The following is a 24,423-nucleotide window of genomic DNA, read 5'->3' as shown; positions in this document are numbered from 1 at the left end:
CGTTGATGTTTAGTTGAGTTTAAATCGAATATAACGAATATGAGTAACAGTTTTGCATTGGTGTTAAAAGTAGTTTTCAAAAAGTCGCCATCCAACGGATAAAAATAATATAAATAATACTATAACTACTATATTCATGTACAGAATATGATATGTATATTCTGTACGTAAATAAATAAATAAATAAATAAATATATATATATATATATATATATATATATATATGCACATATATAAAATATTCAAAATAACGTGCTCGACAAGTATGTATGTATATTTAGTGAGTTAAACGAATCTCTAAGTCGCGCTTCTTTAATTTAATTATAATCATAAAAGTACGAATATCTATAAAAATTCGGAGTTTAAGATAATAACATTAACTTGCCATAATCCTTTCGAAAGAATATATATACATATTCGAATAAAAGTAGAGAAAAGCTGAAGAAAAGCTATGATAATCCAACGATAAGGGAACTGTTAGTGAAATCAAATTAGTTCGTAATCCCTATGATAGGCGTCGCTAGCAAGCTTGTGAAAAAGAGAGACGAACGAAACACAGAGCGATCCACCAATCAGCACACAAATGCGCGCGGGCTCGAGGCTTCGTAGCTCTCTAGCTGTCAGTCGGTAAGCAGTAGCTTCCCTACGACTTTGTCCATGCCCATTGTCGTGAATGACCGTGTATAAAACCGCGTCTCGGTTGCACGTTCCCCGATCGTTTTCGTCAACTAAAAAGCACTCACAATGAGCAGTTGGAAGATCGACTCTGTCTCGCCCGCGTGAATGGTAAACAAGTTGCGCGGGTGATTGTGTTGTGTTCGAAGGGAGTGTCGTTAACCTCGAGCGGAGAGAGCTCGTCGAATTAGTGGTTCCCTCGGTAGAAATCGCGCGTAGATACCCGACGGAGCTGTCAGTCTCGCGAAGTTCGTTGCACGTCGGTCGTTCGATCAGAATGTCGGCGTCGGTAGCGTTCCCGGCGTCGCGACAGTGAGAAGAACACGTACGCGACAGTGAACCGAGTGTCGTCGAGAAAACAGCTCCAGGGTGAGCCGTGTCCAACATCGAGAGATTTAGAGACCACCGAGGAAAATGGCGGACCTCGAGGCGGTGCTGGCCGACGTCAGCTACTTGATGGCTATGGAGAAGAGCAAGAGCACACCGGCTGCTCGTGCGAGCAAAAAGATCATCTTGCCCGATCCTAGGTATATCTCGCGATAGTTGTCGATCTACCGTCGCGTTTTGCCCATACGACCACCTCGTCTCGTAGTCTCGATCGTAGCGATGGGAACGACCAACTCGTGAGCGGTGCTTCAAGTACTACGTGTATATACGGTAGAGTCGCGTTTATCCAAACGTGGAGATAGAACAGTTTAGATAATAGTAGAGGTTACCGCGATACAAATTCACTAGCTACCTCCTACCATTCTTCTTAGTTTAGATAATAAGAGACGATACGTGGAAAATCGAAATCGAGCACGCCCGTATAGTTTGTTAACGTTCGACCACGGACGACTAATGTATAAAACGTGAATGATATGGCTATGACGAACGAATCTATACGACACAAGAAAAACAAGCTTTTATCTACGATCAGTCGTAAAAGTCTATATACAACGTTACACGCCTTTTAGATATAAGAGATTATATTAAGAACGTTAGCTGTACGAATCCTTTGATAAATGTAACACGATTTATTCAGAGTCTCGAAGGCTTTGCTGTTGATTCGAATAGTAACGATTTATTCATATTCACCTTTGTTAAGAGAGGAACAGAAATATAGAATACAGTGTTACAAAAACTATACACACGTGTTGTATCTTCGCGAAATTATAAAAATAATAAACTTGATATTATATTAGTATTTTTCGTAGAATAACAATAACGTTCTACCATTATTATCTTATATATTCTTATCGTCTAAAGAACCAAGGGCTTTAAAATTTTCTGACGTGATCTTATCCGAATATTTTGGCGAGTCAAAGGTTTCAGTTTTTGTAATTTCTTTTCGAATAATCGATATCTAAGCGTAAATAATTTTGTAACAAAGTACGTTTTTGTTTTGTTCGGTAAGCCAGATACGCAAAGTTGGACAGGTGTACGTAAGCTATCGTGAAAGGCTGCGTATGTATCTAGACAAAAATTATTCAACTTACCCAAAATACACGGTTAAATCAGTTATAAAATTCTTATGAATAAACAGAGTTCTACCTACCGTAGTGCCGCGTTAACTGACCGAAATTTTGTTTCCTTAACCGGCCAGCGTTATTCCTTCCATATCGGTTCTTGAAACCGATGAAGCGAGCCTCTAGCATCGCGTATATGAAATAAACAAAAAAAAAAAAAAAAAAAAAAAAGGCCTCGTTAACTGACGTCCGTCATCCCCACGATTTCACGGGTATGTACCTTTACATCGTTCGTTTGTTAAGTCGTTGATACTCCGGTTCATTGTTGATAATCGTTCGGATATTTCATGCGATATATCGATACATATGCGTTAGATAAATAGTTTGAAATGGAAAATCCGTTTGCGATGGAGCTAAATGATCGTCAACGGTGTAGAGGCTGATGCACATTCAGAAATGATAATCGAGTTACACCCATCGCTACGTCTCACCACGTTTCCTGTCCCTCCCTTCTTCTTCTTCGAGCACTTCCTTGTCTGGTACAAGCCCAACGTCTCGGTTTCTCTTCGTTTCTTTGCGCATACGTAGCGACGCGATGCCTCGGTTCTTTGGCTTCGTTCGCTTCAGCGGCGCGCCATTCCAGAAATATGTTTACAAACAGTGGGCTGTGTCGATCGGAAGTGACGGAAGTAACAACCAAGGATGATCGAAATATTGTTTTTCCGATCGGAAGACGAAGAATTTCATTGATTAACGCAGCTTCGTCTTTCTATTTTAATTTAAAATCGCATCGCTTCGTACTATTTATTACGATACAGTGTTTAAGAAGCTACGCATGCGATCTATTATCATATTTACTCTTAAAATTTGAATAAAAGTCGATTTAGTCCGTAAATATGTCCACAGCGATGAAACTATAAAGACAACGACGAAAACGAATAACGGAAACGTGCAAATTCCACGCGAGCAACGAATAATCCAAACGCTAGACAATATTTTCTCTGATTCGTAATTTCGATAAGAATTCATTCACTTGGGTATTTCCTAAATTTAGATATAACCTACCAATGACATCGTTAATTTCCATGAACTTTAATTTAGGCGTATATGTGTATATATGTTCATGCACTTTTTATCATTGCCTAATCATTTATTACCATTGTAGGCAAACATATTACATACTACCGTTACACAGATACTGGGTTTCTAAGATAATTGGAGTAGCTAGAGATTAATAATTGTAACTAGAATTCCTATGTATATGCACATATATGATCCTACGATCTATGTTTACGATCTTTCGTTATTTTTTCCCGGAACATTTACAACCAACAGAAATACATAGAACCATTTTATGGACGTTTTGCCGGTTGATTTCCTTAGAAGGAACGATATTTTCCTTGACAAGGGAAGAAAATACTTGGATACAGGATGATCAATTCTAGAAATTGTCTGGCTCGGTAGTGGTGGGATGTTTCTCGAGGGTTGCGGTTTACCCTAGCGCCTTGTTTGGTTAGTCTCGGCAAAAGATAAGAAAATCTTTCTCGTATACCGTTCGAACTGTATATTACCAGGAATTCCATGTCGAACGTCACGAATGGAGCATCGTATTTCTTCGAAATATACGAGGAGATTAATTTTGTGCGACCTATCCTAATTCTTGAAATTACGATCTGGTCCTGTGAGGAGGTCTTGAAAGGAAATTTAAGGATTTTGATTAAGAATTACGCATAGTATCGTATTATTATCGTATTCTTTTCGTCGAATATATCGTGAAATAAAATTGTCAATTGTCAATTGATAACGCTGTCCTTCCGAGACCACCGTCGAGCATAAACAGCTCTTTTACCAACTAAGGAAAAAGGTGAAAGTGCCTAGTTATATCGGAGAAAGTTGCAGGTGGGAGCCTCGTCGCTCCGAAGAAGCTCTAAAGAAAAGATATCGTCGCTTCTCTTGTTTTTGTTGGTGGAAGGTAGTATGTTCGCCGAAATTGTCGGTACAAGCCCTCGGTCCGGTAATAGCGTAATTTATTGCGAAGCAAGATTTAGCACGGGATAAAGCATTTGAAAGAGGAAAGAAGTTTCTTGCGTGTGACAAGGAGAAGTTGACAAGGCCTTTTATCATCTGAGTCATTGGCGCGATGTAAAATTGGTTAAGGATGTAGTCAAAAACGTGTCTGTCTAACCGAATGAAAACCGTTTATGAGAGGTTGGGCAAAGGGTATTCTAGCTTTCAGAATCTCGTTTTTTCGCCTTAATCGTCGATCAGACTTTTAGATAATACCTATGGATAACTTACTTTGAGTCAACGAGTCAAAAGTTCTGGATCTCGATGTATTTACAAAATTAATGATTTTCGTTTGAAATCGTTTGAAATCGTTTGAAATCGTGTACTAATAACGAGCAACTAAGCTTCGATATTTCGTGTTATTAGCATTATCTGCAATGTTCAAGGTTTGGTTGCGTTCAATAACAGTCAGATATCAACGATTCGGCAATATTACAGTGTAATAGTAAAGACGTATTCCGACTTTGATGTTCCTATTTTTATCTGTGACTGCGTCATGTATCGTCGAGTGTTCTATACAGGGAATACAATTTTTTACTACATCGTTTTACCAATTGATTATTAATTAATAAGTAATTGCTCGAATCATCGATATAAAAAGGTGCTGCACGTAACTTTTCTCTGACATTTTTTTATCTTCGTTTATACTATACTTTCGAAATTTAAAAGCACGCACATATTTAAAAATCTTTCCTCTATAATTCCTCGGTAATTCCTTGATAATTCACTGTTTGTCACACGAAGAAAAATTTTCATACGATGTTTTAAATGTTTTAATGTGTGTCTACGTAGTACTTGGACGTTGATCGAAGTTTCGAAGACAAGTATCAATTCCTTTTTTCTTTCAATATCAAATGTAACGAAGCGATGAACGTACAGCAGTCTAGTTATTACAATGCTATAGTTGTTTCAATATTTGAAACTCGGATAAAGCTGTAAGTTGTATCCGAAAGAAGCATACGAAGAAGGATACGAAGTCGGTCCTTGAAGTTCTTTTTCATAATCACGATGTCGGCGAAGAGAATCAAATTACATAAATCGAACGAAGAAAGGTAAGAAATACGATTGACCGAGTAAAGTGTTTGTTGGAAGATATAAAATGTGCAAGTCAATATGTAATTTTAAACGATAGAAGATTGAGTAACAGTTCTTTATAAGTTCATGGAACACGTGTGGTGACGATCGATGTGTTTCTAAGAAAATACGATATAAAATCAGCTGATTACGAGGAAATATCGAAAACGCGTCATAATTAAATTCATAACGTTACTTTAATATTCGTCCAAACTCAACTATACAGAGAAAGAGAGAGAGAGAGATAACACTTAAAAGCTGCTGTTTTTTTATTTATAGCCGCGGTAAAAAGACCAAATTTTATCGTAAAATTGGATTTTATTGCAAATTCTGTGTATTCGATGAATGTGACGTACATTCGATAAAATATTTCACCACTAATTTAAAAGTGAAATGGAAACTGTTGCAAATAACGTAAATACGTGCTACGATGTTTCGGTATTTCGGTATTTCAGTCCAATTTGAATAATTCAAAAATATTCAGAAATTATATCTCTTACAACGAACATATCATAATTGAAATAAATAGTTTTTAAAATGGAAGTAACGTTAAAATTATGGACGAATATAACGTTCCCTGATATTTTTAAATTCTTTGCCTTGAACGGTAACGATAGGTATATCGTTTACGAGTAACTTTGATATTTTTAAAGTAATTTACATAAATTGTCCTTAATGCCCTTGATTTGATCTTTCGGTTAATATTTCCTTATCGCTTTTTCAATTTTTTCTTTTTTTCTTTTTTCTTTTTTTCTTGAGATCTGCATCTGTTCAAAGTAAAATATTAATTAAGAAAATAGGCAACTAAGAAATATCGCGGTTTTGACACTTAGAGAATACCATTTCGTTGGAAATCGATAACAGAAGATAAGAGAATTTACGCAAACCACCAGATGTAAATAAAATCTCAAAAGCGGCGGAACTTGGTCGCTCAACCTAACGTCGAATTAATTCAGACTCGTGTACTTACATATTCAGAAGTTATCCCCGTCGCTACTATGATTCATTGAATGCCATTTTTTTGCCTCTGTTCGTTGCTTGGTTTTCCCAGGTGAGTATTAAGAAGGCCTTTGAATGTCGGGAAGGCCAAGGACCTTAGAAAGGCGCAGTTGATGGCTTCTTTATGGTGTTGGTTCGCTTTGCTAATTCGTGCTAACATTTAATCCAAAGAACAATCGACCATCGTAAAAGAATACAAATTCTTGCAAATCACTCGTTAAAAACTCCTGTTTGTACGCCTTCTTATTCCATTTATTTTTACTTGATAGATTATGAGAATTTAAAAACCCGAGAGAGGAGAGAGAGAGAGAGAGTCGTTAATTTTTTATTTCCTTTTCGATTTTAAGTGTTTCCGCAGGGTTGTAACGGAAGAAGCGACTGCAATGTTTACGTGCACGGATAAATTTATTGCTGGCATAAAGTGTTTCTTTCTCCATGGGTTTAAACGTTTAAACGTTACCTTGCGTTTTTCGGCTGGCGAGGCAAAATCGATTATCGGATTAAATGCGTGCAAGTTCTTATGCGTTGCAAATGAACAAACATTCGTTCGGGTAAAGGGTAATCTACGAGAACAATTTGACTTTATGTAAGTAACGTGTAAACGTAGCAGTGATTTTACGTAATGTTTATATTATTTATCCTAGATACGAATTCGTTAAATCGATAGCACGCTAATCCGATTATATGTATCGAACGTATATTTTCATCTCTGTGTATACACTTGACTACATTGTATAAGATAAACGTATAATTTATTTACTTTATGGAAGGATTCCAAGTTCAAGATTTTCAAGTTGCAAAAAGTAAAAAAGTAAATTTAACTTTCAAATAGAATCATAAAGAAATTCCAATATATCGTATGGGTATACTTTTAGGCTGAAAGAAAATAGACATTGCATGGATTAGAATAACTTTGCTTTCCCCTTCATGGTGGCTTACTTTGGGAATACACGGTCTTCCAAACCTTTCGACAAAATGAATTCTTCAGAAATCAGATCCGTTGTTTCGAAAGGGACGCAACGCGTCGACGATAGGTAAATGTCCACGTGATCCATCGAAGGATAATACAACACGCGTTGAATTCGATTGTCTCGCGCTAATCGTATTACCGTTCCGCGAATGTCAAAGGGAGTGTAACGGCTTCCTGTACGAACCTTGATCGATACTGCACATCGATTATAATGTGCCAATGTTTACACTGCCGATGTTATTTTCGATCCGTAAAACACGGACGTTACGAAGGTACGCCGTGAATATAAGTCGATTCGATAGCAGGCTTCCTCTTTGCTGGCAGTTTGCCAGCGTCTATACCAAGATCTCGCGAGCCTGAACGAGCCTGAACGAGCCTGAACGAGCCTGGATAAGGCAAATCGACCTATCAGACGTACCAAGAATCCTTTAACAGCTTTTACATCTATTTTACACGTATTTATATCGCACGAAGCGAGTCACTGTTTGTGAATTTTTCACGCGTTTACATTTTTCTTTCTTTTTCTATTCCTTTCTTTTTTTTTTTTTTCTTCTTTTTTCTAATCTTGTTTCAATAGAAAAAGGTACGATATTCGCAAAACCTTAGGCACTCGTTGACTCGCTATGAATTTTTAAACGTTGCCGTCCTGTTTAACGTTTAAGATGACGCGTTTGAGATTCGTATCCGAAGCAGGTATGTTCAAATATCGAAGATCTATTCGCTCTTTAAAGATATATCTTTATGGAATGTGTTTTTTTACTCTTTACATTTCGTAAAGTAATTCTACTCGTAGAATTGTCGCGAACAAAGGTAAAGACGCGTTATCGAAGTATGTCTTGAAGACTAACACGCAGAAGAGTACGCTGAAGTTATTTTCATTTTTATCGTATAAGATAAACTACGGAAAGTCGTACAAATATAAAAATACCAAGGAGCGAAACATTGAAAACCGTCGATATTTATCCACGCTTACTATCGCCGTGTGTATTAGAAATTGCGAACAATGGAACGAAGAGAGGAAGAAACTATGCCATACCCTTCGTACTGAAAATTTTCAAACGATGAGAGTTTCGTTTAAAAATACAGCATTGTATAGGTTACAATTAAATATATTCGGTCTGGTCGACTGTGTCAAAGTAAAACGGGAAATCGAGTCGTATCGTAGTTCATAAAGCGAGAGAAACAAATTCCTCGAAATTCGAACGCGGTAATAATTTGCCATGCTTTCATAAAGCGGTTCAAATTTTTACGCACGTTGTTTGTACTCGGAGAAGTCAGCCGTATTTCTCGCGGTAGAAGTTGAATAGGATTATTTCGCTAACTAAAGCTAAACGATATTTCTTTCCTAACTTTCTCAATCGATGACAAACGTAGTCGTAGTTCGGAAGTATCTCGAGGATAACGAACATTCGTAAAAACAGATAAATTCTATTCGAAATAAAAGTAAAAAATCACAATTTGAAACGATAAATATAATTACTTGGTATAGCTGCGCAACGGTGTATAACGATATAGCGACCAAGTATAGTAGCATCGCGATAAGTTCTTAAACTTTACAGTCGGTCGTTCGAAAATTTGAGCCATTGCTATTACGCGTAATTCACTTACAGTTAGAACTTTGCTACATCGAACCGACGAATGTTGGAGTCATTCGACGATTGGAGCTTTACACGACGAACGAGGAACGCGCGCGTAGTTGCTGGAAAATTGGAAGCTCGCGGTTCTAAGAAATGGAGATTGGTACCATTAAAGAATCGGGCGAATAAGAATGGCTCGGATCTCTGATAAATCGTACATTCCACCTGGTTCTGTTAAACCTCGGACCGGTTCGCAACGATACGACAAAGCAAGACAACGCTCCCCTCCAATCAACCACTACCCCTTCCCCTATCGTCGTCTATCTATATATGACGTACGTATGCGTGCATGTGGATCTGTGTATCTGCGCGAGGCAGATGCGCAGAACTAGCACGTTGTTGAACGTTCGATCAAACGGATCGAACAAAAGCATTTGACGTGTATGTGCGATAAATGCGATCGATGTGTTTCTATCTATTTAACTCGAACGATAGAATGGTATAACTGTATTGATCGAGAATGACCCCGCCCCCCTCCCTCCAAAAAGAAGAAGAAAAGAAAAAAAAAAAGGGAAAAAATGCAGCAGGATTAAATCCTGTATATTTTACAGGGAACGAAGAGTTGGAAAAATTATTCGGCGTAAACTCGGCGAGCAGGCTGAATACAGCTCGCGCATTAAGGTAGACTAAATCGTAGAATATGGAGGCAAGTATCGCTACAGAGAAGTAGAGCGGCAGGTTTCAGAGTATTTACAAGTCCCGATCTAAATTTATGGCGTTTCTTTTTTATTCGGAACCTTCGGGTCGGCACGTGCTTACGAAATCGCACTTATTTAGGGGAAAATTTAAATATTTAGCGAACGTCAGAAGCGGTTCCAGCGAGTAGAACCGATACTGGTTTTCGTTTTCGTTTGGCAACGTTTGGACTAGCCGAGAGAATTGTTTTGATTGTTGGCCGCGCGTGAACATATACCAGTGGAACAGCTAAACGATTTCTGCTCACGGCGATTAGTGTCGGAACGATCCGATTAATTTCCATTCGTTTAAGATTTCTTTCTCCTTTTGTAATTTGTCTTCTCGTTCGATTTATCGAAAGGAACATACATTTTTCAAGATACTCGCTTGTCCCTTTCAAGTGCTTATCGGGAAAGTTACATCGATACAGCGAACAATCGTAATGATTAAACGGTTTTATCAAATAACGATCCATACTCGGTAAAGTGCAAAGGTATCGTCTTTCATCACGGTGGTAATCGATCATTCAGTCCAATAGAAACGTAGACTAAACATGTTAAGTACGCCTGAACGAGAAACTCTATTACACCTACGATATATATGGTATCCAGTCGTTATAGATATCCAATAAATGCCCATTTGTTCCGTTACAAGCTAATAACGAAGTTTCACGCTCTTGACGCTAAAGTCGCAAAGAAATTTAGTATGGTAAAAAGTAGCATTTATCTTTGGAAATCAAAGAGAGGGGAAAGAAGAAAAGAGACCGATTGATCGATCGAGAAATAGGGTCGAGAAATAGAAAGAGAAGTCGAATCTTGCATCGATTCGTGCGTGTTACGTTGAATCGTAGATACGTTACAGTTGCAATTGTACAAAGCTTTTACATAATACACGACTGATATTACGAAACGAACTTTTGTTCGACCGTTTGCGATTTCTTGTATCTGGCAATTCACGTTTTTCGATCTTGTTTTAATAATACACGATTTTATCCAGAAAGAGAGCGAAACGCGTTAAGCGATCGACAACCTTAAAACGGAGCCGGATAAGAGGCGGTCTGTGGTTATAAGCGCAAGATAACTTCATATCAAAAATGTTAACCAAAGGGAATTTCACCGTCGTCCGTATAGATACTTCTTTTATAATTTATACGATTAGTCCAATTTATAATATATACAATTAGGAAATAACAATTGTCCGAATTTAATCGTTACACCGCGTACTTTTTTCTGTTGCAGTGTGAGAAGCGTAATGCACAAATACCTGGAAAAGAAGAGGGAAGTTAACTTCGATAAGATATTCAATCAAATGTTTGGTGAGCAACTTTCGAGTATACTTTGTTGTTATCGTGGTGTTAACGTAATCGTGTGGTTCCATTTAGTGTCAATTTACGTCGAAATAACGATCGTCGACGAATTAACGCAGAAAATGTATTAACGCAGCCATTGAAAAAGAAAAAGAGAGAAAGAAAAGGAAACAAAACGGCTCTAGCCAACGAATCACAAGAGCGGTCATGGTATTTGGAATTAATGGAATGTCATGTAACTACCGATAGAAACAATAAAATGTATTCGTACAGAAGATCCAAATTAACGACAGAATAGATGGTAAAAACTTTGCGAAATCCTTTAATCTAGGTCGACTCGCGTTTCGTTTTTTTTTCTTTTCGTTTCTTTCCTTTACCAAAGCACCTTTGTTGGAATTATCAGATCCAGAGTTAACAAGGATTCATTGATTATATAAGAACAAGTCGACGAGATAAGAGAGCAGTCAGACTCCCCTAATTAAACCTTTAACTACGCCGTGCTTAGAAGGAAAAGTCGTTCGAGCTGTAGGTTAGGAGCGTTAAATTTCCCATCAGATTTTTACGTTTTGCATGCAAACGACGCGTCTTTCGTTACAATCCGTTTGAATCGCTACGAAATTTCCTTGGAAAATTTAGAGCAGCTTCGAGATTACCACTCGTCGGTTTAATAAAATTTTTCCGATACAAGTACGTTGTACGTAATTAATCGCCAGTTCGTGCGATCAGAATGTCAGTTACGCGGGGTTTCACAGTGGAAGGAATAGGAATATTCGATTTACAACACGAGACGACACGAGACGAGTACTGGATTTGCGTTCAAAACGGCGGGAAAAGAGAGGAAAATCAATATTTGCGGTGAATTTTTCGTTTTTTCTTTTTTTTTTTTTTTTTTCCTTTTCATCGTACAGATCATTTCTCGTTCCTCTAAGTATAGTTGGTCTGCAAATATCTCCGCTTTTAACGCGTAATTATAGCCTCGCAACGATAGTCATCCCGCAAAGAGAATTGAAAATCAATTTTACAACGCTCATTGAACTGTACGCTGATTGACCGACAAAACGTATTTCTTTCCATTTATTCAGATAGTAAGTTCCAGTGATCGAGCTATCGATTAAGTTCCCGTTGAAACGTAGAGACGATAAGAATTCTTACTTTACAAGAACCGTTGCTTTCGAAAAATCACTTCCTTGGCAAATTATAGTTCGTTTTTAACGTACAACGTATCGTTGGAAGGAGCTGATTTTACATTGTGTCACTGATTAAGCAGTTCTTCGTCCGTTAATGACTATTACAAGCCATTAAAATTTTTAGACCTTTATCTTTTTAAACCTCCCCATGTTGTTTAAACTACAATCGTATTAAAAAAAAAAAAAGTATTACACGAAAGGATTATTCGGCGAATGTAAATGTATATGTGTTAGCTCGTAAATACGTATTTACGAAGTGGACGACTAAATAAATAATCCTTCGTTGAAATTCTTAAAAGACATCTAAAGCAGAAGCGATACATTGCATGTAAATGAGGCAAAATCAGGGAACGGTAGTTTTGTATAATGTGGAGTCTAGCGTCTTTATTGGGATTCCTCCTTTCGTTGCAATTTAAAACGCTTCGATTTTCATTGCAAAAGGCTGCAACGTTATCGATCTGGCAGTGGTTTAAAATAAGATTCACCTAAATATAACATTTAATAAAAGAAAAAAAAAATGTAATTTGTATCAATATACATATTTTAAGAAAAAGTCTACGTATTTCTATTTACACTTTTTCTTTTTCCTATAATGTTAAATACACAGGAATAAAAATAGTTTTTTGCGTCAGCAAAGTTAAGGATCTCGTTAAGCCTACGGTTAAGCTTTCGGTTTAATTCGAAATAAAAAGGTTGCTCGAGCGAGTTTTAATGAAAAAATTTGCTAAAACGATCGCAAAGATCACGTTGGTCGAACCATCTACTACTGCTACTTTTATTTATTTTGTATCTACGCATCGTTGGATTCCTGTCACACGAAAGTGACACATTTTGGCAATTGGCAATCTTCGGAGCAATCGTCGATTTGCCTACGAAAATGCTACTTTGAGAGTGGAATAGTTTCTAAGATAAGTTATTATTTTTTATGATAAAGTTGCGCTACTTAATAAGAAAGATATAGAATGTCTCGATCCGAAAATTTAGTTTTAGTAGCCCATTTCTTACGTACGAATATCACAGATTATTAGCTAAATTGTACGAAATATCAAAACTGTGGATGGATAAAACAGTTTGAACTTTGTCAGCTTATACGTAATTGCTTCTTTACGCGAATTAACTTTACTTAATACCAAAACGATGAAAAATAACCGTTCGATGTAATTTCTTCACTCGTGTCACGTACGAAGGTTTGCAAGGTTCCAAACGTATTACGTTTAAAGGTTGGATGCATGTTGAAGTCGCGAAAGCGTCGAAAAGAAAAAAAGAACTGCATACATATGTAGATCGAATGACGTCTTGCTTCTTAATTACATTTTGTTTTTCTTCTTAAAGTGCCTGTGGACGACTGTGTTAGACCTCTTCACAGTTTTCTGTCCTAATTAGAAAACAAAGTTTCTCACGCGAATAGTGTCTGATATCGATGTCTTTGAAATGTAAATTTTTAGACATACCGCTACGAGGTAAATCGATATTTCAAATATTACGAGGAAATATATCGAGGAGGTGAATTAATAAAATAACGCTTTATTGGCCAGTCACGACTGTACTCGTGTTTGCTCTCGTGGATCGATTTGGGCAACTATTAAAATATGAAATTGCGTAAATTGTCGTTACATTATGATATTGTTCCTTGTGTCGGATATAATCTGTTTCAAATTACTCGTATTACATGTTCCGACTCAATTAAGATATCGAAATTTATCCAATTTGTTTTATTCGAACATGGAACTAGCCGGTGGCGTGCTTCAAAGCGTTAGTTTTTATTTTATCGCTACGTAAGGTAGCTGGTCAATAATATGTTAAAGGATATAGTCGCTAACAAGATAGCTAGATAACTAACGGATAGCAAATAACCGAATAACAAGCGAATAGTTTATACGTGCGTTAACGTAACCACTCTAATTTTACAGGCACGACTAATTAAAGTATTATTTTTGTCTTTACGATTATGTATCCGTTTTAATGTTAATGATCGCGTATAAATTGCCGAGAGCCAATTAAAATTTTGTCCGACGAATGATTTCTAAAATCAACAATTTTAACAAGTAATTCCAATTTCCAATTATTTTTAAACAAATTCTGTACTTTTTACATGTTGCAAACGATAATGATCTCTCTTCGTAATCTGTGTTTGCCGCGAGAAAATCAGATAAGTACACAATGCACGCGACAGGAAGTGTGTGCGTGCGTGTGTGTGTATGTGTGTGAAATAATTCCCAAATAATCACACAAGTGGCAAGTTAATTCGTAAAACTAATCCCTACGTGTTTTCCAGTATCAAAAATAAAACAAAGTTAAGTGCATGTCATAAGTCTACCAAGTGATGTAAACGATTATCCTTAAAAGCTAATAATGCGCCAATAAAAAACAATTAATTATTTACATATGTATATGTATACGTTTTAGTTAAAGCAGCTAAGGCGAAGTAGAGAGCGTGTAGCTTCTTTTGCATTCACCGCAACATGCCAAATCGATGCATGATGTAATCGGGGACTGAGGGAAAAAATTCGTTAAATTATCGATCGGATATTCTGTTTTGTTTTTCTTTTTTGGCCTTTTTTTTTTTTAATTTTTATAGAGTTTCTAAAAAATACGATTCTTTCATCGAAAAATGCCAAGATGACGTGCACGTGTACAAAACTTCATCGAATCACTTTCGAGAACAGCTACGTCGTAGTAAAAATTTCACTATTATAAACAAGTAGCGATAAAACGCTGCGTAATACGTTTGAGTTAAACCTATGTATAAGCATTACGTGTAGTATATTATTTATCTTGCTGAGAGTCTTGCCGAATGACCTAATCTAAAGCATTGCGTATAAATACGTGCACGGTATATCGAACAAATTGAAACGTGAATTTGCAGAATCCTTTCTTGTCGATTTATAGAACGAGTGCCTGTAAATGAGAATAGAATAAAATTGAAAGAGACCGACTGAGAAAATAACGTGACTTTCGTGTTCTCGTTCGTTAATGTTAAATATCTCTGCGGGAATTATACTAAAATAGGGCGATGATTACATACATACCGATTAAGCATTGTTCAGGACAATGCCGTTTCGAGCCCTTAACGAAATACATCCGTTGCTTAACGTCAAGTCTCTGTATACACGAAATCCGCTCTATCGCGCAATCGATCCCTGAGACCATTCGTTTCGAATAATTTCCAATCGTTATCTATACTTGACTATAATTGACATATGACCGACGTATAATTATACTTGACAAACGTAGATGCTAAAGGTAGTTTAGATTTGACTTAAATTACGTATTTTGCATAGTTCTAGCTTAGTTTAGCTTGGTCGTTGTCGCTGAGCTGTACCGTTGATGAAATTAATCTTTTTATCGAACTCGACGCCTCGAACAACTGCTTCGTACTTGGCAAAGAGTAGTACAGCTCGATAAGCTAAGAAATCAATCGGCCGACCGATCGTCGATATTATCACTGCTAATTAATTTGCGTGATAGGTAATTTTATTTTGCGATTTTTCAACGTTGTTCGCGCTTTTGTAGAAATCTTGCTTGAACGTAAAGAAGATTAACGCGTAAAATGTACTTTCGTAGATACAGCCGACAGGTAAAATTAATTGGACCGATGGAAAGTGAATTTTTTGGAAAGACGCGAAGAATCGATCGATCGAAGCATGCATTGTTTTTTCCCCCGTTACCTTGTGATTGCAGGTTACCTCTTATTCAAAGACTACTGCGAGAATGTGGCGGAGGAGCCGATTCCGCAACTTAGCTTTTACGAAGAGGTTCGTTTTAGCTCGCACACAAAACTATTTAAGTTGCAGTAGCGTGGTGGCACGCATCGTCATCTCCGACTCCATAAGGAATTTCTCATTTATGCATTGTAGATCAAGGTGTACGAGAAGCTGGAATGCCCGGAAGAAAGGAGGATACTTGCCAAAGAGATCTACGATAATTTCATCATGAAGGAGTTGCTGGCACACTCCCATGTGAGTAACATCTCGTTCATCGAATGTAGCTTTTACGTTAGCCAGGAGTGACGATATAGCAACGGCGTAAACGAAATCGTCCACGAATGTAACGCGCTTGTAGCCCACTCGAGATCGTACCTTAATATCCGAGAATAATTTTATTTCCAGTTCGAACCCCGATCCACGAGGATAGGTCTTTCTTTGAAATTTCCTGAAAATAGATTAGATTCACACCTAGCTGCTACGGTTTCACATATTTACGCAGTCGTATATCTGTTAATTTCTTTTATCTCGCAAGTACGATCATCTCGATTCTAGATCTAGACAAACTTTTCCAATTTCGTCCTACACATCGTCTCCATTTTGCCTGATAAAAGTTGTCGTTGCTCGCGCAAGGACGTAAGGACAGTGCCGGGCGAAAAAATTTGCCGATATTGTGAAAGCTTCCTCCTCCGACTCCATTGTGTTCGCTATTGTGTCCGAAAGTTTACCACGTTGCACGTTTATCCACCATCCCGATGATTATATTCTTTTATGTCGGCGAGCTGCAAGTTCCAGCACCCGAGATCCGAAGATTGAAAGCTCGAAACTTTTAAATCGAACAGACGTTGATGTATATTGAAATCGCGAGTCTTCGAATAAAGCTACAATTTGCGTTAGAGCCTCTCTCTCTCTCTCTCTCTCTCTCTCTCTCTCTCTCTTCTATTTATTCGTTTTCATCTTCTGTCTCTATGGAGATTACGCTATGAGTGTAGGCTTAAAGAAAAATGAGGCAAATTAAAGGATTTGGGTTCGTAGGTATTCATATTGAAATTGATTTCATCTCTGAATGAACATTTTCAGCGTTGCTTGGAGGAGTCGGGAAAACGTTTCCACCCGTGCATCGGTTCCCAAAGGAACTGCTTTGACGGCGTTCGCTTCGATTCTTAAAAACGTAACCCAGAAAATTCATAAATACGGTCTTGGTACATTGACAAACGACGTAATCCAGTTTTTGTTTTCGCAATTCTGCAAAGTACTTTTGAAAGCCGATTTAAAAATCTTAAACGTTCCCTAACTTATCCGCAAGCTTAAAGATCGATTTTCTTTCGCTTTTCTAAGCGGTATATCTCCTTGAAACGCCCGCGATTACCTCGAACGCGTGCGTTTAAGATGTTGATTGAAAAAGAAAAAAAGAAGAGAAAGGTAAACACGAGAAATATAGGCTTTTTATCCGTGAACTGGCGAGAAAGCGGCCGAAAATCGCTTTCTCTAAACGATGAAAAAGAGAGCCGCGTAAAAGATTGAACCGCTCCTCTGATTCTTCAGGCTCTGCATGAATGTTTGAATCCGAAAGGATCCGAAATAGGTCTCTTCGCGGCGGACGAGGGCTCCTAATCTCTGGCCCTCGATGTCTTCGCAAGAGCAACTATTTCCGTGGCTTTTTCACGCGACTTTTCCCCCGGTTAGTTTGCCCCTAATTTTAGCCTCGACTTTGATCGCTATGTGCTCACAATTTTCCCCTTCGACACGTTACGGAATCTTCTTCGCTGGCACAAGTTTCTGTCCATGCTAAAGCGAACGAAATAATCGTCTTCGATCGCTTCTACACAGTTATTTTCAAGCGTAGCGTTTAGTCGTTCGTTGTTAAAAGCGCAGCGATCACGTAAAATGCAAAACGCTAGTTTTTCCATCGTCCGAAGTATCGTTACGTGTCATTGGGACGAATAAAATACGCGATACAACTGCATTTATTGAAACCGAATTCGCACCGATTGAATCCGCTTAGATACGAGTTCCATTCCTATTGTCCACGTTTTAATAAGGCGTGATAGGCCTACATTATAGAAACTTTAGTTATACGATCCGCGTTTATAAATTATAACTTATAAGTTATGACCGGATATGTTTCTACGAGAACAACTAATAGAATGAAAGAGTTTTCAGCGCGCAATGTTTGAAACGTCGTTTAGAATTTACCATCGTGTTGCATATTGAGTAAAGGAAATCGTGGTACTGTCTTGAAAGTATATAGACGGATTTGAAGAAATCTTCATATTGTAACAATTAGAAGTCTATGTAAGAGGATATCGCATTTTACGAATGAAAATTTCTATGTAAATCTTGAAATGTCTTCGAGTTAGAACATTTGGAGGAAATTATTCGACGTATCGATGAATAAACCACGTGAAAAACCTGCGAATATATTACAAAAGTTATCGTTATTGACATACTTCCAAGAATTTCCTCTATATATGACTATCAAATTGGTCGTGTAAGATGTTTGATATCTATACATAGGCTGTAATATAGCATGCGAGGTGGTATGTCTAGTACGTATACCGACTTCTCAGAATCCCTCGTCTGTCAGTAATTAATGCGGCGGAAAATTGTTATTGCCGACATAGAAACATCGATTTAAGTAGCTTCGTTTTCTTAATTTTACTTGTTAGCATCGAACGAAAGCAAAATTCTACTTCAAACTCGTATATATTTCCAGACCAGACGTATCTTTTCCTAAATGTTTCGTTGTACCAAGTATTCCTGATGAAATGGATAGTAGTCTCCTTGTGTACGTAAAAGCAAAGGCGCGATATAATAAAACGCTTACGAAAGAATCGACAAAAATATTTCTACGTTCGTAGTAGTTCGCCTGTAAGCAGGCTATCCTTTTTAAGGGCACTATAGATAAAAGAGAAAATCAGTTTATCATTTTAATAGTACGGTAATTTTGGTTTCAGGAATACTCCGCGGAAGCGGTGTCCCACGTTCACAAATACCTTATGAAAAACGAGGTTCCTGTTAATTTATTCGAGGTTGGTTCCTTTTAACGTTTTATTGCCTTGCGATTGTAAATATGTGAGATTGTAATTAGAGGTTCCTATTTCACGAGAAAATAATTATTTGCTACCAATACGATGGTGTAACAATGCAGCACGATTTGATAATGATAACTAAATAAAAATAGAATTAATCTTAGAACACTAGTGTAGTGGGGTAGTACGTTTGCCACTCGATTGCCTTCCTGTAATTATTTCTCACAGATGTTAGTTTATTTATGTTATACACACATAACGTATTTTTCGCTAACAGCATCAGGGATACTGTGCGTATCTCTTTATAAAAAGAGAGGAGTAATCTTATTCTTACGATAGGCGGCAACAGCGTGTTTATTTTGACCGAAAAAAACGGACATTTCGCGTGTGAGCCGCCAACGCATTTAATAATGTGTATTATCGAAATCTTATTCAAATTAGAAATTGAATCCTTCCAGCCGTACATAGAAGAGATTTTTAATCACTTAAGGGGAGAGCCGTTCAAACAGTTTCTAGAGAGGTATGTCGGCCAGCTGGCAAAAGAGAAACAAGTCGTTGGAAAATTTTTAAGAAGTTCTGTTTCATATTTTCAGCGAGAAGTATACTCGTTTCTGTCAGTGGAAAAATCTAGAACTGAACATGCAGGTAAGCGAGAAAGCTCGTGATCGTGCTGTAATTACAACGGAATTAAAATTGCAATAAATAGCGGTTAATCGTAGAATGATAATTTATATTCATACCGTTGAACAAACTATTGTTTCAGTTAACAATGAACGACTTCAGTGTGCATCGAATAATAGGAAGAGGCGGTTTCGGGGAGGTTTACGGGTGCCGGAAAGCGGACACAGGGAAAATGTACGCGATGAAGTGCCTCGACAAGAAGCGAATAAAAATGAAGCAAGGCGAAACTTTAGCGCTCAACGAAAGGATAATGCTTTCGGCAGTCAGTACCGGAGTAAGCTTTACTCAAGGATGTAATATCCTAAAAATATGGTAGACTGTAAACCGTAGGATGTAGTATAGTAACCCTTCGCTCCATCTTGTCAAGTTTTTAATCATCCAGCGTGTTAAAAAGGACACGTAATGGAGATTCGCAAGAGCACACTAGAGGTGTCAAACTCTCGTCGTTTATCGCATCCGCCATAGGCGTGAAACAAGTCGTAAAATTAACGATAGTTCCAATTTCAGAGATCGATACTGAAAGACTTTCCTTCTATCGCTTTTTTTTCTTAAATCGATGATACATAGAGACATTATACAAACGAACCATGCGCTTTAACAAATCAGCTACATACGAACAGTATGAATATAATTCGCGAAAGAGAAAAGCGCAATTTTTAGAAGACAAAAAAGAGAAGAAAAAAGAAAGAAAAAAGAAAAAGCAAGAAATACTCGGATAGAGAAAATCGTCAATTATCGTTGAAAGCAATATCTCATATTTTATCCATAAATCTTTAAATCGTTTCTGAAAACGACGTATAAAATAAATTACTCGCCTACAGTCTAGATACTCTAAACGATAACGATTACTTTTCAGGTGGATTGTCCATTTATAGTGTGCATGACATACGCCTTCCAAACGCCGGACAAGCTCTGTTTCATCCTGGATTTGATGAACGGCGGCGATCTTCATTATCACCTTAGCCAACATGGGGTGTTTAACGAACGGGAGATGAAGTTCTACGCGGCGGAAGTGATATTGGGATTAGAGCACATGCATCGTAGGTACATCGTTTACAGGGACTTGAAGCCGGCGAACATTCTCTTGGACGAACACGGTCACGTCAGAATATCGGATCTGGGACTAGCTTGCGATTTTTCCAAAAAGAAACCGCACGCCAGTGTGTAAGTAACTGTGCACATTTGCGTTACAATCTCAGACGACTAATATTCTCGTCACGTATAATGAAAAATATTCCGTTGCAGAGGAACACACGGATATATGGCGCCGGAAGTCCTCTCGAAGGGGGTAACCTACGATTCCAGTGCCGATTGGTTTTCGCTTGGCTGTGTGTTGCATAAATTGTTAAAGGGACACAGTCCATTCAGGCAACATAAAATGAAAGACAAACACGAGATAGATCAAATGACGCTAACTAAGGTTTGTTACTTTCGTCCTACATTTACCTGACTATCCATACTTTGATTGCAGATCGATTTCTGATCGCTACATCGCGATTCATATTCCGTCGTTCTAACGAAAAGGTTAAAGAACTGATAAAAATTATTTTAGAACGTCGAGCTGCCGGAAACGTTCTCGCGAGATTTGCGCTCGTTGCTGGAAGGTCTGCTACAACGAGACGTAAATAACAGACTCGGCTGCCTTGGCGAAGGTGCGGACGAGTTAAAAGAACACGCGTTTTTCAGTGGTATCGATTGGCAACAAGTTTATCTCCAGAAATACACGCCGCCACTTATACCACCGCGCGGCGAGGTAAACGCCGCAGACGCCTTTGATATCGGCTCCTTTGACGAGGAGGACACCAAGGGTATCAAACTTACGGACGCGGATCAAGAGCTGTACAAAAATTTCCCTCTAACCATCTCAGAGAGATGGCAGGCTGAAGTAGCCGAGACTGTATTCGAGACAATCAATAACGAAGCAGACAAGGTACGAATCGTTCACTCGTTCGGCAATTTCCTTTTATCCTTCAGTTTTTCCCCTCGCCTTTCTTTTTCTAAACCATCTTTTCGTTTCTCGTAGTTGGAAAATAAGAAGAAAGCTAAGCAGAAGCAACGGTTCGACACGGATGAGAAAGGTACAATCATTGGTAGTTTATCCGTTCGATAATGTTTCAAATAAGGATAATCGTCATATCGAAAGGTATTTGTTACAGGATCTGATTGCATTTTACATGGTTATATTAAGAAATTAGGCGGCCCTTTCGCGAGTGCGTGGCAAACACGTTATGCAAAACTTTATCCTAATAGATTAGAATTGTACCCTGAGTCGACGACGAAGCCTGAACTGGTTTTTCTTGATCAGGTAAACGGATGAATAAATTTAATAGCGATGCTTGATGAACATGCTAATTAAATCTCGCGATCAAACGAGTGACATAAGATTGAAATAAGCGAGGCGAGGCTAGGAGTACGATTGCACGTAAACTAGATTCGTTAACTGAAATTATCGTATGATTCGAAAATATAGCCTTTAAAAACGTTATTTATATAAATACCGTAGTATTGGAAAGTTAGTTTTTTCATCAGAGGCAAAAGGATTTGAAATGTAAATATAATCTTGTTACGATCCTCTCTAATATCCTTCTCTTTATTCAGCTACACTTTTGCAATTTACTCATTAATATCCCTATGACTTTTAAATGTCTTAATATTTTGCTAATAAAATCTGAAATATACATGCATTATATATAGCGTTTACTTTCGCGTAGTGCACTAACAGGCATATCATCGTCATATGATATCACCGACGATTTAAATCTTAGAAAATTGAGAATAGTAACTATCACGCTTCTTCTGTTTTCTTTTTTCTTTTTATTAGATAGTATTTGTAAAAGCTGCAATCTGTTAATACGATCTTGAATAAACTGTTAGGTCGAGGAAGTTAGTGCGGATCTTCAGCACGTGAAAGGAGAACAATGTATCGTCGTCCGTATGAGAGACGCAAAAATAGTACTTACGAATCCCGTAAGTATATTTTTATGGCGTATCTAAAAGATGATTATTACTAGAGTACCATTATATTAGCCGACGATGTATAAAAACGATAGTTGTATCGCTGTAACTAAGAAATTTCATTTTCAGGATGAAATCAGTTTGAAAGAATGGGCATTGTCACTGAGATCCGCGCACAAATGCTCGATGGAGATGCTGGGTAGCATGGCAAAGAAAGCTGGTAAGATTTACGGGACTGAACGAGACGCGGTGATTCCGGCAATGCAGCGTTCGACGAACGGCAACTAGCCCATTGCTAAAACGTACACGCCGTCATCATACTCCAGTCCCACTGCCCCCCAGCAGCAGCAACTTTTTTTATACTGATAATCAACGCAGAGAGACGAGACACCTAGAAGAATGTTCAACGAGTGAATCGACCGGGTAATTGGGAGGCGATTCTTCCAATGTAGCCGGCAACTCGGAACCCGAAAGCCGGAACCCGATAGCCGGGACTCGGAACCCGGAACCCGGAACCCGGAACCCGGAACTCGAAACCAGTACTATCTCTAAGACTCGAAACAGCCCCAAAGAAAAAACTTCCCTTGAACGGCGGGTAGCGTCGCGCTGTATAGAGACTATAGGAAGTAGTGTCGTACGAATCGTCGCGTCGTTATATTTGTACGTTAGCTGTATGTGCAATGTGGCATAGGAACTAGCGACTGAACAATGCCCATCGACACCCACGCGAGCGCGCGCGCTCACGCAAAGAATCCACACGAGAGACATACATGCACGCATACACGTACACATGTACACATAAAGAACACGAAAATGCAACCGGTAGTGTATTATTGTTATATCAAATACGAAATACACCCTGAATCCCGATTATACTTCTATACCGCTCGTTTACTTAATTTATTTACTAATGCAGGACGATTTTATATTGTCGTTACGTAAACGGTAACGCACGCGCGCGAATTCGTTTATTTATTGCGTTGAAGGAAACAAGAGACAGACGGAGGAAGAACTCGATACAGTTTGTGTACATTGTCGGTAGTCTATCGAGGACACCTGTAATAACGAACAAAAAAAAAAAAAAAGAGTAAATAAATAAATAAAACGAAAACATCAATTATGTACGCTCGAGTGGATAAAGACGAGTTCGCTCCGGCAATAAAATTGTGCGACGAACGCAGATTTCACGTCTATATTTTTTCATTCTTCTCAGCCCTATGTCCAATGCACGGAAGTAAGTAGGTTTTAAGTGGATCGAGTAACTCGACACGAAATAAGAAACGTCTTCGACTTTACTTTCTTTCTCTTTACGAACAATTACGTTATCATCTAATATGTAATCTTTATATATTTCCAGCTAAAGGTAATCATAATAAAAAAAAGTAGACACGAAAAAGTTTTCACCATGACAAATATGAACAAGATTTGAAATCGTAATAAATAAACGCTAGGAAGTGACACGATTGATACGGTCGATATCATCACTATGGCCCGTATGTATTTGTGTTTACTATGAAAATATTGTATAAATTGTTTTATGTATTTTTACATGTGCATAATTTAATTACACCAAGTTTTATTTATACGAATACAAACAACGATTTATTATTGTTCGAAGATTCGTCTAAAAAGTTAAATGTTTAACGGTTTAATAAGTCCGTACGATAATATTGCAATAATGTTACAACAAATTTTTAATCATTAATAATTTAAAAAAATGTGAACTCTACGCAGTTGTATTTTATTTATTGTTTTTTAATTCAATTTTCACGATTGATTAGAAATTTCCTAGAAAATATAGCGTACGTAGAACATGTTCTTTATATTAATTTCTTAGACGTACTCTTAGTAACGTGTTTCATTTCCGATTTGCATAGTTTTTATCGCGTTGTCATAATTTTCTGAGATATTTATTAGGGTAACAAGAAAACGTATCTCTGACAGAAAGAAAAACAAGATTTATCGACATAACATTAAACGAAATATAAGATGAAATTCTTATTGTTGTCTGTT

The 24,423-nt window shown here is 37.7% G+C and overlaps 1 protein-coding gene across 3 annotated transcripts; it reads left to right on the top strand.

Annotated features, from left to right (window-relative positions):
- Positions 1-591: 591 nt before the first annotated feature.
- LOC126865553 (G protein-coupled receptor kinase 1) lies at positions 592-23,592 on the top strand. 3 transcript variants are annotated; one of them, XM_050618208.1, is made up of 15 exons: positions 592-1,202; positions 10,784-10,860; positions 15,720-15,793; positions 15,896-15,997; positions 18,700-18,774; positions 19,233-19,294; positions 19,368-19,419; positions 19,538-19,729; positions 20,312-20,619; positions 20,701-20,875; positions 21,008-21,385; positions 21,479-21,533; positions 21,612-21,760; positions 22,330-22,422; positions 22,540-23,592. In XM_050618208.1, exons 1-15 carry the CDS (start codon positions 1,090-1,092, stop codon positions 22,696-22,698), a joined length of 2,064 nt encoding a protein of 687 aa, XP_050474165.1. In that variant the 5' UTR covers positions 592-1,089; the 3' UTR covers positions 22,699-23,592. The 3 variants fall into 3 exon arrangements, with proteins under 3 accessions (XP_050474165.1, XP_050474167.1, XP_050474166.1); XM_050618209.1 differs by lacking the exon at positions 592-1,202 and having other exon boundaries at positions 10,802-10,860; positions 15,872-15,997; XM_050618210.1 differs by lacking the exons at positions 592-1,202; positions 15,720-15,793; positions 15,896-15,997.
- The last annotated feature ends 831 nt before the right edge of the window (positions 23,593-24,423 follow it).

The sequence above is a fragment of the Bombus huntii genome, chromosome 5 (genome assembly GCF_024542735.1).
Source record: "Bombus huntii isolate Logan2020A chromosome 5, iyBomHunt1.1, whole genome shotgun sequence".
In the NCBI taxonomy this organism is placed as follows: Eukaryota; Metazoa; Arthropoda; class Insecta; order Hymenoptera; family Apidae; genus Bombus; species Bombus huntii.
Note: the sequence above shows the minus strand (reverse complement) of the source record. Positions and strands in the feature narration are given on the sequence as shown.